This window comes from Saccostrea echinata, unplaced genomic scaffold (genome assembly GCF_033153115.1).
Source record: "Saccostrea echinata isolate AGI-Se365-2 ecotype Australia unplaced genomic scaffold, CSIRO_AGI_Sech_v1 ptg000025l, whole genome shotgun sequence".
Lineage (NCBI taxonomy): Eukaryota > Metazoa > Mollusca > Bivalvia > Ostreida > Ostreidae > Saccostrea > Saccostrea echinata.
Window position 1 is genome coordinate 24922779 of NW_026889774.1, and position 15233 is coordinate 24938011.

The 15233-nt window shown below is 33.4% G+C and overlaps 3 protein-coding genes across 7 annotated transcripts in view; 2 read left to right on the forward strand and 1 right to left on the reverse strand.

The window, feature by feature from the left end:
* LOC133192259 (prenylated Rab acceptor protein 1-like) overlaps positions 1-15233 on the forward strand; it is an 82170-nt gene that overhangs the window by 64239 nt on the left and 2698 nt on the right. Inside the window, exons 2-5 of one of the 2 annotated variants that reach the window (XM_061328254.1) lie at positions 8023-8099; positions 10280-10309; positions 14016-14222; positions 15104-15201. In XM_061328254.1, the coding sequence (XP_061184238.1) occupies positions 8029-8099; positions 10280-10309; positions 14016-14222; positions 15104-15201 (406 nt within the window). In that variant the 5' untranslated portion in view covers positions 8023-8028. The remainder of the gene's footprint in view (positions 1-8022; positions 8100-10279; positions 10310-14015; positions 14223-15103; positions 15202-15233) is intronic. The other variant, XM_061328255.1, reaches the window with a different exon arrangement.
* Positions 1-15233, forward strand: part of LOC133192256 (A disintegrin and metalloproteinase with thrombospondin motifs adt-2-like) — a 435058-nt gene that overhangs the window by 52826 nt on the left and 366999 nt on the right. The gene's annotated exons all lie outside the window — the stretch shown is intronic.
* Positions 1-15233, reverse strand: part of LOC133192258 (tubulin-specific chaperone cofactor E-like protein) — a 479266-nt gene that overhangs the window by 635 nt on the left and 463398 nt on the right. The window contains exons 1-6 of one of the 2 annotated variants that reach the window (XM_061328252.1): positions 7674-7720; positions 6403-6523; positions 5818-5957; positions 4447-4631; positions 3662-4019; positions 2017-2168 (exon numbers count right to left, since the gene is read on the reverse strand). In XM_061328252.1, the coding sequence (XP_061184236.1) occupies positions 2017-2168; positions 3662-4019; positions 4447-4631; positions 5818-5957; positions 6403-6514 (947 nt within the window). In that variant the 5' untranslated portion in view covers positions 6515-6523; positions 7674-7720. Of the gene's footprint in view, positions 1-2016; positions 2169-3661; positions 4020-4446; positions 4632-5817; positions 5958-6402; positions 6524-7673; positions 7721-15233 lie in introns of those variants that run through there. The other variant, XM_061328253.1, reaches the window with a different exon arrangement.

The window sequence follows — 15233 nt, forward strand, 5'->3', positions numbered from 1 at the left end:
CGGTAATCCCCTACCGGTGAAACTGGAGGGGACTACAGGCTTCCTCCTCATCTGTCTGTCTGTATGTCTGTCAATCTGTCTTTTCCTCTGTTTTTCTGTCAGTCTGTCCCACTTGGTTTTCTGGACTTTTTTTCTAATTAAAACACTTGCAGATACTGGGCTGATCTTTTGTATGTGAATCTACCTTGATGAGTTGCAGATCAAGTTTGCATTTCTTTCTACTTCGATGGTTTTTGATGGAATTATGGCTTTTTTAATATTTAAGGGTTTTTCAAACTTTTTTCTAAACACTTGCAGATATTGAGCTGATTTTTGGTATGTGAGTCTACCTTGATGAATTATAGATCACATTTGCATTTTGTTCTGCTTCAAAGATTTTTGACGTAATTACTGCATGTTCAATTTTTAAGGGAAACAAGATTACGCTTGCAGGTAAGGAACAAGAATTGCTAATGCAATAGTCTCAGAATGCTTGTTTAATATATCTTTTTAAAATAGCACTTTTGAATCCTGTAATACAATTATCAATCTGTGATAAACTCAAATTATACTTCATGTACTATGCCTCATACTAGTATGACACATGTATGTAAAGCTTTGTCTTTCACATTGTTAGAATTTTGACCATGAAATTCTTGTGTATGTGAACATTAACAATTGTATAATGTATTTTCTCCATTCAAAATATTTTATAGGTAGCTTAGACAATTGTTTTACACAATTCAGGAAGTTCTTTTCTCTTGGTATCTTAAATAATCTGTTTGAAGTGTACTGATAAGTAAATGTTGGTAAAATTAAAGCTCATTTCTTTATCAGTTACTGTATGTTACAGCCTTATAATCCAAACTCTTATCGACCAGGTAGTATAGAGGTTTTGTAGATAAGTCCTTTTTCGCTTGCTCAAACTCAGAAACTGATAAGGGAAATTCATAAACACATTTCATTTAATCAAAACTAAAAATAATCATTAAAGCCTAACATACATGTAATTACAGTCTTACTTCCTCATCTTGAACTGGATGGGAATGAGAAAAAAAAATTGAGACAACAGGAAATGTAGAATTGCAGGAATCTAAAAGTTATTAACTAATGATTCAATTCCCTACATTATATATGTAACTTTTTATCTCTGCTCCACACTTCCTCTTCAAACAATTTTGTATTATATGCTTTGAGTGCTTTTATGCTCACATACAGTGACATGTTCAGGTGCATGGTTTACTTGTTTGTCCAGAGGCTTTCATTAGGAGAATCAAAACAAGATCTGAATATCAAGCAACTGTCCCTAATACACAATATGGCACTATGTCATCAGGTCTGATGCAGGTATCCCCTCAATATTTGAGACAGATTTCATTAAATGTTTCACTTTTCTAACTAGTGTATTGATTTTTAATGGTTCCTCTTGGACTTGGAGTGGGATCTGTATTGCTAGTATCACTAAAGTGTATTGAGATGAAAGGATTCAAGCCAACTTCAGTCAAGGGACTCAACCTCAAGCTCATAATATCTCAATTGCACCCAGATCTTATGACCAAAAATATTGCAATGTAAGCTTTAATTTAGGGGAGGTGGGGGGGGGGGGGGGGTAGGAATTCAAGATGAGTTTGCATGAGCATACAAACTCTGTCATGATGATTGTCTCAATTCCAGCCCTGAAATGTAAGTACAAATAAGGCCCATAGGGGGCAATTTAATTTTTTTTTTTTGAAGGGGCGGGTGGGGAGGGGGACACTATCAAGCAAAAATTCCTTATTAAGAAGCAATCATCAGACATTATCCTTGAGGTGGCATACATATAAAGTAGAGATGTTTTCATAAGTATAGAATAATATATATTGGCAAAATTACTTGGGGGGGGGGGGGGGGGGATGGACCTACAGGTTCCTACAGCCATGCACATGCACACAATATAAAACTAGCTCATAATAGGCATGTGTTAACTAATGAACAATGCTCCAATTCCCACTCTTTTTACCATCGATTTCTAAAATTTCCACAGATACATTAACTGACCTGTCTGGTTTATCTTCACTGTTCATGTATAACCTGATAAAGGCCCTCTCTGCATCTTCCCTCTCACATTCTGATATCGGTGTTCCATTTAAACACTGTATGTTGGGTAATCTGGAGATCAACTGCTGTCGGCGAGACTTCTCTTCAATTTCCTTCATTTATTTATAAAAATTTATAAAATATCTATAAATGTACCATTTTTGAAGCAATAAACTAATTATAGGAAATCTTATATAAACTGACAGCAAGAATTCAGTTATGTGTAATTCATAATACTGTAGATCACTAAATTTTTGTGACACCTTATTTTCACGAGACATTCATTAACTCTTTATAAGCGAGACAAAATTTTCAAGAATTGTGGTTATTGTTCTATATAATCTTAAGGAGTACTAATATACGAGAGAATGAAATTTTCGCGAGCACACTGTCTCACATAATTACGCGAAAATAAAGTTCTCATGAATAAAAAGTGATTTACAGTAGATGGAACACTGAAAAGTGAAAAATATCAAATAAATTAAATAATGAAATGCAGTCCAACTAATAACTGTAATTTCATCTTACAACCAAATCAATACAGTATGAAGAAAACACCCATGTTCTTGAGCACAACTCAGTTGTAATATGAACAAATGTGACATTGTTTGACCTTGACCTTGTCAAAATGACCATGTTTAGTGTCAACAATCCTCTTTTTACCATAAGTATGACCTTTTGTTGTTTCACCATTACACATTTATCCATGAATCAGACATTAAATTTACATATTGATCTACTCTCTGTGACCTTGACCTCATTCAAATGACCTGAAAAAGGATCATGTGATACATCCACTGATAAAAATTTACCTTTGTGGTAAGTCTGAGTCTTTAATTCTCCATTACAAAAATATGGACTAGACAAAGGATTTTACATTTCCTATCTCTGTGAGGTTGACATACTAACCTTGTCTAAATGACCCTCAAAAGGACATGACACACCTTCTGCTCATATACATGTATAACCTTTTTGAATTGTTCTATTACTTCAAAAGATATGAAAAAGATTAAAATTGTAAAAAGCCAAAGAGGCGGACAAACAGAGCACACCAATTCATCACCAATCTTTTACTCCGGAGGTGTATAAAATTCTACAAGATTGCTCTCCCTGTAAATGGCAGAAGATTAAAGAGCTACATAACTGCAATGAAACTACAATAGCAGGTTAAAGTCACTATACTTGTTCTCATACTGAGAGATCCCAAATAAGGTTATTTGTAATTGTTTGATAAAAAACTCATGTGGAAATGCCATGTGTAGCCAAAAATCACTTAGACCTTGAGTGAAATTATTCAATCTCTATACTGTATATACTCGGCTATAAGTCAGTTTTTTGGGTATAGTTAAACTTTGGTCCAAAACCCTTTATCCGACTTATACACGAGTTATAAAAAGATTGGTATTTTAGCAAGTCAATCCCTCAAATTTAAACTTAAAAAATACAACCGACTTATAGGCGAACTGACTTATAGGTGAGTATATATGGTAATAGTAGTTATGATGTTAGCTGAAACCAATTTTTTGAAACCAAAGGAATAGTCTACCATGTTTTAAGCCTTTTTTGCATAATTTTTTCCATACAAATCGTGGTACATGTACTGTACCTCTAGAAAAGGAATGCCCAAAACTTTAAGATCCACCAGTGCTGGACACTGACGAAGCATCTCAAAATCTTCCCAGTCATGCAACTTTGTTTGGGTGAGAGAGAGACTCTTCATCTTTGAAAAAATTTCTTCCATGTTGTTTTCCTCTTCATTTTGAGACCTGAGGTTCTCCAAATCCGATTCAATGTTCACAAAATGTTCGACATTTGGAAAGAGTCTACCGACTTTATGTAAAACAGACCAATCTTTGATTTTGTTCTTTGACATATGAATTTTCTTGACAGTTGGGTATGTTTGGAAAGGATCTGGTAGTGAAATGTCTTCATGTTCATTCAGACTTAAGTGAATTTCTGTTAGACTGAAAAATATACCAATAAAACTACATGTATGTTGGAAAGACAAATACATAAACTGTATTTAAGCAACACAATTTTTTTAGTCCTCAGTGTAGTAAATGTATTTTTCTTAAATATCGAAAATTTGCACTTTGGGACAGATGATTTTTTTTTACTTATTCATGATCAAAACAATGTAAGGTTTTGTTACTGCATACACTTTCATTTTGCTCATAGCCAATATTGTAATTTCTATCAAAATATGCTTTTTAACTACTTTGAGATTACAGAATTGTGTCCCGTTTCTTCATTTTTAATATCAATTTATGGATCATTACATGTATTAATGTTAATTTTTCTAATGTGAGATTTTTGTTCTGCATTGAAATTAACAAAAGTAAAATACACTGAGCAAATAAATATGTATATATATAATTTCTGCACACTTACGATGGACACAGAGTTAGAAAATTATGAGTAACATCCCAAGACACCCCAGTGTTGTTCAGAATAAGATGCTGTAGATATGAGAAAGCACCAAGGTCTGTGTCATCTGGCCAGGAGTCATTGTCAAGAAAATTAGCACACAGGTTCAAGAAGTTAATTTTGGGCATACAGTCTATCAAACAAAGTACCTAAAGAAAAAAGGTAAGTTTAAAACTCAACTAATTGAAACTTGAAATGTGCATTCCACTGGTAACCCCCCCCCCCCCCCCCAGTAATTTTTTTTTTGAAGATCTTTTGGAGACTAACATCCTTAAAAAAAATTATCTTGAATTTCTTAAAGAGACTAAGGCCTTTTAATATATTATCTTAGATTTTAAACAAGATGTATTTGTGAAACACTGATGCCCCCATATGGCAGCCCATGGTGAAGTCTAAAGTTTCTCAATTGCAAGTCAACTTCAAGATCAAGGACAAGAAATGTTGGTATCTGAAGAAAACTCTTGTCACATGGAACAGACCTGTGAAATACGAAAGCCCTAGCACAAACCATTCAAGAGTTATGGCAAAGGTTAAAGTTTATCAAAAGTAGCTAGGTTAATCTCCAAGGTCAAGTTGAAAGGGTAAAAAATAATAGTGCCCAAGGGAAGGTCTTATCACAAGGAATACACATGAAATTTATGGCAAAGGTTAAAGTTTTTCAGAAGTTGGACAAACTACCAACGTAGAGATCAAAGTGTAAAATTTTTTGGTACTTATAGCAGTGTTTGAAACTCACAGTAAGATTAGCTACACATGCAGACTGCTAGTGAAAGTTGTCAGCCCTGCCAGAAATTAATCTGCTAGCTTGAGAAAATAATTGTCTTTTATAAATTTGCTTTTGCCAATAATGTGAACGGGGCAAGATCACAATAACTTCCATCCTGAATCTATGGGCTGTTTAATTCTACCACTTTGCTTGTTACACATAACTACGGTACCGATACTTTTATTGATTTGAGATATATTTATCAAATATATGAATTTTAATTTATGGGAAATTTTAACATGTCCAGTCAGGTGTTGATAAGTTCAAATCTGTTCACCTGCAGCATAATTTGTGCGTCTCAGGCGGTTAGGTGGGAGGCTATTTCAAATACTGCTTACGGTAAGGTCTTGTCACAAGGAATACATGTGTAATATGAAAGCCTTAGCTTCAACCATGCATGAAATATGACTGAGATTTGATAACTATTTATAGCAATCTAATTATGTTCACTAGCAGCCACCTCTTTTTAATATAGTAAAAAAATCTGTTAATTATTGCCATATGTAATTTCTGCAATAAATTTGGTGACACTGTCACACTGATCACATGACAGACCAGCTGACACTTACATCTTTCCAATCTGTCAAGAGATTCTTTGTCAGATCCAGCTCTGTAGTGACACTGCACATTTCTTTCAGCTTCTTTATATCACCAATGCTATTTATTCCCTCATTATCTAAAACCAGGGCAGGTGGAAGGATCAGAGCATCTAGTAAAAGGAATACAGAAATATTCCTTATTTCTCTATCAGGCTAAAAAAAATATGTACTCTTTATTTAAAAGTTAAAAAACAAACAAACAAGCATACATACCAGTATTTAATGTTGCATGACAAAAAAAGTAACATTGAATAGCAATTATGAATAAGGTACATTTTCAGATCTAAATGGTTTATCACTTTTAATTCAAGTGTTAGTATCAATAAAAAACACTATAGGTTCTACAGAGGATGCACAATGGTGTCACAGAAACTGTAAAAGATCTAAGGTCTGATATGTAATCATTTTCAGCATAAAGCTTTGTCAATACATATGTACATTTTAATTTTCCTGATTATTCTTTGAAAAATTGAACCCAGTTCAAAAAATTTAATTAAAAATACTTTTTTAAAATTTTCTAAAGCATGCAGATGCATATTTGGGATAGACATTTACCACTCTCACTTGATGTAGATTCCTGTCTTCTCCTTGGGACAGCTATAAAATCAAAGGACTCGTCATCTCCTGGGCCATATTTAGCAATAATGGCATCCACCAAAGAAGTCATATTCTTATTCTGCAATTAAATATTTCTGTTATTAATCCTTGTCAGAAAAATATCTCAAATTTCCATGAAAACCATGTCATCAGCTAGTGTTTTTTTAATCCAAAATTCAGTGGAATACCAAGGTAGTTTACCCAAAGGCAAGTGGTCAGTCAAATTAAATAATTATTTTCCCAATCGTTTTTAAAGATTTCAATGAAATATTTCTCCCAAATAAGATAAAAGGCTTCTTTTAAAATCATGAATGAAAAGACTGTCATCTCCAACAGCTGACTAATAGGGCAAATGAGTGGGAAATTGGAACATCAGGACAAATACATTTTGCAAAGCAAATTTTATAAAGCAACTAAACATATATACCACTGTCAACTTCAATTTGCCAGTGGTAGTTAGTAGTCACCTACTATTTAAAACATGAAAATATATGTTACAAATGTAACCAGAAGAAAACGTGATGGAACCAGACCAAGAATCAAACCAGGTCAACCTGCCTACCTCCTCCAATGACCCAATGGAATCACCATGCAGTCAGGCAGGTCTGATCACCAGTATCCAGTAGGTAGTTTAGTTTGGTAGAGCCCTGACAAGTGATTCAATTCTTGTGATTTAAATCTTGGTGTGGTCCATTGCATTTTCTCCTTGTTATACATAACAGACATGAAAGCTAGGATATGCATGCGCAGTTGCACACAAGTGGAAAAACAAAATTATGTTTCAGAGAGGAAAGGAATGGATCTTTAAATTAACCTTGAGTAAAAACTGAAAAAAAAAATCTGCCATTTTTCACAAAATTTGAAAAAGTTGTCCAACTTCTTAAATATCCCATAAAATCACTACTCAAATGCCAATACGTATTTTATTTCAATATGCTTTTAAGTTTTAAATGTCTCTTCGATTTTTTTATATTGCTTATATTAATGTTTAGAATATGCTTACCAACAATACCTTTTTAACTGAAGTGTTGTAATAATTTTGCCAACTGAAGTGTTGTAATAATTTTGCACAAAAATTGACCTTTTATCAGTTAATCATAATATAAACATGATCAAGTGACCATGAATTTGATCACTGATCACTGGTGACTCATTTTCCAAAAGGTCCACACGCTATTTTTTCAGATGACAGCTTTGCGTGGAATAAAACATACCTCACAAAAACTTACTTTTCAATTGAAAAGCATCAAGAACATTCTATATAAATTGCTAAGAGTGTGAATATCAAATTAAATCAATCTATGTAAACAATGACTTAAATCGAAAGTGAAAGTTAAACAGGGCATACTATAAATTTTCAATAATAAGGTTTTATTTAAAAGAAAAAATAGCTTCTGGTTGTGAATTTCATTTTACTATGGATATTTGTGAATAAAGTAGAATGATAATTATTTTCTCGTTTTTGATTTATAAAATATTAATATGAAAATTTATATGGTAATAGATTCCTCGTACAACTTACCTAGGAATCCACGTCACTCTGTCAGAGTCAGAGGCTAAAACTGAAAGTTCTACCAGACTAGAATGACAGATAATTATGGTTCCAAGTTGGAAGGAAATATAGATATTCCTGAAGTTGACCAAAATTTCAAAGGGTACAGTATATTCATTTCATACTTGATTTTTAATCTAGAAGAGCTCCATTACCATGGATATCTGTTCTATATGGTGTCCGGATAGGGCCATTTGCAAAAGCTCAACAGCGCGTTCAGAAAAACACACCGTCGCCCTAACACACAACACGCCGTCACGCTAACACACAACACGCCATCGCGCTAAAACATCATTGAACAACACGCCGTCTCGCAAACACAAGTTCGCACAACACGCCCTCGCGCTTAAACACACAACTCGCCGTCGCGCTATCACAAAGTTGTGTTAGCGAGTTGTGTGACAGCGTGTTGTGTAAAGTTGCGGTAGCGCGACGGCGTGTGGTGTGGTGTATAAGCGCGATGACCTGTTTTGTATAATTGTGTTAGCATGATGGCATGTTGTGTCTTACCGCGATGGCGTGTTTTTTCTGAATGCGTCGTTGAGCTTTTGCAAATGGCCCTATCTGGACACCATAGTCCTAGGCTTTACTCTCTGATTAATAGGTTGGGACCCAGCTGCAGAACTGTAAAATTATGGCCAAAGACTAAAATATACAAGAATAGATATAGGTTACCCCATATCCAAGATATTCGACTTTTAATTTACTTGATTTTACTGATCTCTAAGAAAAAAAATGCACTATGAAACTGTGAAATAGTATGAGACTGATGTATTACAGTATAGTTCTTCATATCTATAGCAAATACTGTCACCAGTCTTGCATCACTAGCAAACAGTGCACATCGCTTGCAACTTGCAAGACCAAATAGCCTACTGCTAGGTCTACACACGTGCAATCAGAAATCTGTGCTCGTGTTGTATAACCATTCCGTCATTAAAAGAAAAGAAATACACACAGTACACACACACAATTAATGATTAACATTCTCTCTCAGAAGAAATTTTATGATAATTAACGAACAATAATCATGAAAGTAATATAATTGGTGAAAAAATTGTCAATCCAAGAATGACCTATATATTTTCATGAAAAAGACTGAGGAGGCAGCTAGCATAGGAATTTGAACACTTCTTATTTACACTTCTGGGGGGAAAGTGATTTTCTTACAAATATTTTATCTTAATTTTGTTTTCTCCCACGCATTACATACACATCGATATTCTAAACATTTGTTGTAATGTTGTATCTGCTGATCATGCATGGAACTATATTTTTTCAGAGCAATTGTTTGAAGAGTACTTTAGTAATACATCTTGAATAGATAGTATGCACTGATCGAATATATATATATATATATATATATATATATATATATATATATATATATATATATATATATATATATATATATATATATCGAAACCACAATGCTACAGTTCTGCAGCTATATTTACAATGAAAAAAAATGATGCAGATATATGATATTTAAAGCCAAAATAAAAATGTTCTTTTTTTTTTGAACTGTAAATTTATATCCCATTTGGGATTTTTATCCCAGATGGATTATTATAGTCGGTGTTTTGGCTAATACCTGGTACTAGGGTAATTAAGACCCTTTGAAGTTAATATTTGGGAGTCAAAGAGAATTTTTGATGGTCAAAAAATATTCTGGGTTTGCTTTCAGTTCTTATATTAGCTGTGCTTTCTTACATCATAATTTGATGTATAAAAAAATTGAATGTTAAATATCATTGTACTTGTTCTTTTATTTACACATTTTACCAATTCGGCCATTTGGGTTTCTCGAAATATCAGTCAAGAGTCTCTGAGTTCCGCTGACCTTTCTATTAACAACATCAGCCTTTTTGACAAAGCCAAAATGAAATATATATGCTGATGTCAGATATGATATTTTTTATTCTGACTTCTGTTTTTGTTAGGAATTGGATAGATTGTTCAAAAATTTAGAAAGTTCAAATATAAGTTAATAAACTGATTCTATCTAGGCAACAACATTGAACTAAATTTTTAAAACTTGTTTATGTATTTTTTCTGCATCATGATGACCCTTGGTGATGTTTAAGGGGGTAAAAAGTATTTTTTTATGCAGAAATTATGCAGAAATTTGAGTTAACAGAAACACTGATATCCCATTTGGGTGATTGGTCCCAAACTGTTTATTTAACTTTAAGTAAAGCCATTCATGTTCATGTACCTGAGTTACTGAAATGCTAACCCATTTATGTCTTATTAAAGTAATGTATTAATTCATCTTTGCAGATCATTTTTATCTTCTGCTTTACAGTCAAGGTATTCTTTTTTTTCTTTTATGGCTTATTATATAACAGTAGGAGGTGTAAGGGATTTGTATTAAACATGCTTTTGTATATGTATTATGTATGTGGACAGATAGCTCATTTGAGCATACCGGTACTTCTATCTAGAGTTTATGGGTTAACTTTCTATTTTGGCAGATTGAGTCCTTTTATTTCCTCTTTTTCATATGTTAAGTCTACATACTGTAGACATACTTTTTTTTGTGTGGGATTAATTTCCGCTATGTACGCGGTCACAATTTATCCACAGAAATTTGTCACATCGTACTTAAGATTCATTGAGGAGATATAATAATGATCCAAAATATCCCCGTAATTTTATACTCAAGGATTGAAGAGAAATTGTGATTCCGCTGAATTTTGATCCCATGGAATAAAGTACGTTTACAGTAACTTAAAATTGATGTATTTTTATGTTGATGGTGTGACTGTTGGGTCAAGCGCAGATGTGTGTTTCAGTTTTAACTTACATCTTCTTCAAACTGCATGAAACATTTGGAATGTCTAGACTGTGAAATCACATGACATTGGATGCTAGTTTGCATTACCATAATGTAGTCTGAAAAGTGCAAATTTTAACAAAGAATATTTAATCTACTATTTATTTTGCAATATCCATTAAATCAAGGTGAGTTTATTATTTGTTGAACTTTAATTGATACTGCCAGAACTTAGGTAGCAGCGAGATGCATAAGCATTGCATTAGTAGGTCTAGGTTACTTACTTCATCCAAGTGTTGCTTTAAGAGCTTAAGAGTGTCAAGCGATGCTTCCCACTGCTCGCTGGGGTCGCTACAGATTCTTCGGGTGCGAGCCCCTGTTAAACAAAAAAATATTTTAGATATTGTTTTCAAGCTCATACATAGGATCCATGTAATAGAGGTAAAATTACAGTCGTTTTTGAGTCAAGGTTCGAACTCCACTTAAAGTTTCTCAGAAGCTTGCAGGGGTTTTGCCCAATGATCCCCACCAAACACTGCCCTAGTCCTGCTAGGAATCTTGGCAGACCCCAGACTGTTTGTCATCTAATGGTGGCTTCCCTAATGCAAAATCCTGGATTAGCAATTTTGATTTACATCAGAATAGGTGAATTTGAAGTCTCTACATAGCCCCTGAACAATATGTTAGCCTGGCCATAATGAGCGTTATTTGTACAGTGCATTCAAAATAACCTAGCTGTCTACCCTAGCAGCTATGGTCTTGAATACAGCCCATATATACTTTTAGAGTAATCCAGATCGCAGCCATAATATTTTCTGCATTCCTCCTTACAAAAATTTATGTTATTAGTCTTTTAAGTTTGAGTTACAGTTGTCTCATGTTCCCCTGTAGTCTTACTGTGATTTATCTAACTAAGTACTATCTACATGTTGTTACTACAGCTGGGACTTGTTGCAATTCTTGTTCCCCACTTTCACTGAAAGTGGGGGATATTTTGGGTCTGTCCTTCCGTCTGTCTGTCATTATGTCTGTGTTTAGCACTTTGGTTTAGGATAATATCACAAAAAGCTTTTGCAGTGAAATTTCATATGAGAACTCCTTATGACCCAAGCAAACCACTATTAATTTTGAGTCAGAAAGTCAAAGGTCAAGGTCAGACATTTATACATTCTATCTGTGTGTAACACTTTTGTTTCTAGACAATATCTCAAAAAACCTTTGAGCTTTTGCAGTGAAATTTTATATCACAACTCTCTATGGTGTAAGGAAAAATCCTATGGGTCAGAAATTCATACATTGCAAAAAATGTGGTTTGCAGATTATAATGATATCTTAAGTTTTCCTTGAGCTTTTTCAATAAAATCTTTTATCATAACTCCCAAGGACTTAAAGAAGACCTCTTTTTAGTTTGAGGTCAAAAGGTCAAGGTCAAAAATTCATATCTTGCATAAAATGGTTTCCTTGTGACAATTTTATTCCTCTTTGAGATTTTGCAATGGAATTTTGTAGTTTAAGTCAATATGACTTAAAAAATACCCCATTGATTTTGAGGTAAAATACTGTAAAAAGTCAAAAACCTTTGGTTAGAAATTATACTGCATAAATAGTTTTCGTATCATAAATAGTTTTCATTTCATAAGTTCAGTTCTCCCTCTCTGCAATGAAAAGTAAAGTCATGAATTTCTTAAACATGAAAAGACTGCTATTGACTTTTAGGTCAAAAGCTGAATGTCAAGATCGACCTTTTTTTTTCTCTGCCTGCATTTTTTCAGGTCTTCTATCATTTTCTTTTTTTCTTAACTGGGCAGCACAAATTCCCTGAATTAGCTTGTTTTAAATGTTTATGTACAATATTTAGATATTAGAAGTGTAAATTATAAAATATCAGTGGCGGATTTAAGGGGGGGGGGGCGCACCCGGCGCGCGCCCCCCTAAAATTGTCAAAGTTAGCATAAATCATTGTTTCGTCGAGAAAATGTAAAAATTTCTATCCGTACTCGGTAGACCACATTTTTACCTTACAAAATCTCTAGAATTCAGGAGCTTCCGGGGGCTTCGCCCACTGGGCCCCCACCTGGGCTTCGCCCCCAGACCCCCTGCCTACTTTTGGTGCCCCCTCTAACTTAAATTCCTGGATCCGCACCTGAATATGAATATGTTAGTACATTCTATGGTAAATATTTCATAGATTAGACTTGGTAACTAGAAAATTTTGATTTTTAGGTAGTAACATATTTGAATCAGTAATGTTTAATTACCATAATATGCCAGGTATATGCAGTAAAAATACAAAATTTACAAACTGTGATCATGAGGAACATGATATGCATTTAATTTCAAGTAATTGAGAAACATGCAAAAAGTACTTTAAACTCAATCACGTCAGAGCAATCTGTCAGGCATGGCTTTATTGTGTCAGAGCATGTATACATGTATAGCTTTTGCAGAGACATAAATAACAGAGATTCGCAACTCTGCTATTAACATATACATGTACATGATGATGTATTTACTAAAGTATGTGATGTCCCGGTATTACATAAATATATTTTTTGTGTTGCTTTATTGCATAAGGATTTTTCTTCGACAAACACACAGACAAGACATCACGTCTTTGAAACACTATTGTGACATAATTACGTTTATGTCTCGAAGGTCCCTTTTCGCTTGACGCAACTCAAATAGTTTCTGATGCATGTAAATGCTCTTTAATGTACTAATTAAGTCATTTTATTTATTATCACAGAAAGAGCCAAACTATTGATAAACTTGTCCTTTAAAAATTGTTACAAGCTTCTTCTTTTTACTGCAAACATAAAAAATGCTGCATGTTTTTCTTTTAAATGCATGAATGCTCAATATATTTTGCTCTGAGATGTAGTACATTATGTGAATTATTAGTAAGTTTATAACACTCCTGCCAGATGGCTGAAAAAAAACTGTGTTATTTTAAACCTTATCACATGATATAGTAAAGGTTGGCTATGCAAATATATCTTCAAGTGTACAGATGTAAAAGCTTCCCCCTATTGAGTTTATAGATAGACAGCTAGTTCAGTCAGATTATAATGTTTTATGTTTTGTGCTTTGTAATGTTAATGAATTTCAGCTGTAAGTATCAGAAATTAATGAATCAAAAAGAAAAGGAAAATCCCAAAGTAATAAATAATTTAATTATTATTATATTAAACAATATGTTTATTTGGGTTTGTCTGTGATGTTGTCTTTTGTATATTGTAGAATGTCTATATCACTGTCTAATGTAAATGCCAGAGAATGGTTCACCAAGACCAGAGAGGGTGTCAAACCATGGGCTGAGTTCTTCAACTTCAACAAGTTTAAAGTTCCCAAGTCAGTAGCACCTGTTCCTAAGCGGGTGGTACGAAACATTGAACAATTCCAGAGTAACTACATGTTTGTCTTTGGTGGTCTTATTGTTTTCTGCATGTAAGTATAGAGGTACACATGTACTGAATTCATATCAATTATCCAGTACTCGTCAGATGATAAGATCTGAACAATCTGAGATTGATTCTTCATTCTTGACAATGAATAGAAACAGAGAAGAAAAATAAAATATTACTTTCATTCAGAACATTTTATTTATGTTTTTGTTGCATTTCTTTTAAAGCAATTGGTGGGAGTTTGCCAGGGTTTTAATTGCAAGTTTTACATTTCCTTACAAGGGATATTCCAGTGAAAATAACTAGGATCTGAGGGAGATGTACCAATTAAATGATTTTAAATTAGTTCATTACTAAAAATTGGGGGTCTATCCAGTTTTGAGCTAAAGAGATTAAAATACCAAGTACATGTAAAATAAAACTTACAAGTTAATAAAACCCTAAAAAATTTATCAATATGGAATTTTTGCTGTAATATTTTCCTGTGGCCTACATGCAACAGTTATCATTGGAAGATTTTTAAGTTTTCTGCCTTATATTTCTCTGATCTACTACAATGGAAAGTATCTCAGCAGCATAATTGTAGAAATTTCCAAAAATGTATTGAAAATGCATTGAAAATTAATCAGTTACTGTTTTTATGGAAACAAACACATCCTTAATATTAAAGTTTTAATGGATTTGGGAAACTTTTTAGCAATACACATGTACAGGATTTGTCAGACTGTGATGTAAAAAGTTGTGTATTTTCCTTCCTGAAATTTGAAAAAATCATTACTATCATGACATGGAGAAAATTTTATTTCATAAGATGAAAATAATGCTATCTATTCTTTTAAAATTCATTAATTTCAGTTCACTTTATGCTCAAAAGTTTTAGAAAAAGCTGTTTCATTTACAAGTGTTTCATATTAATTGTTTCAGTTTGACGTCCCCCTTACTGTTGGTGGCAATAGCAGTCTGTCTTGGAGCTTGCTACATCATAAGTCTGAAAAACCAGGAGAGAAAAGTCAGAATATTAGGTATTCAGCACCATGTGCATTTGCTACGTACA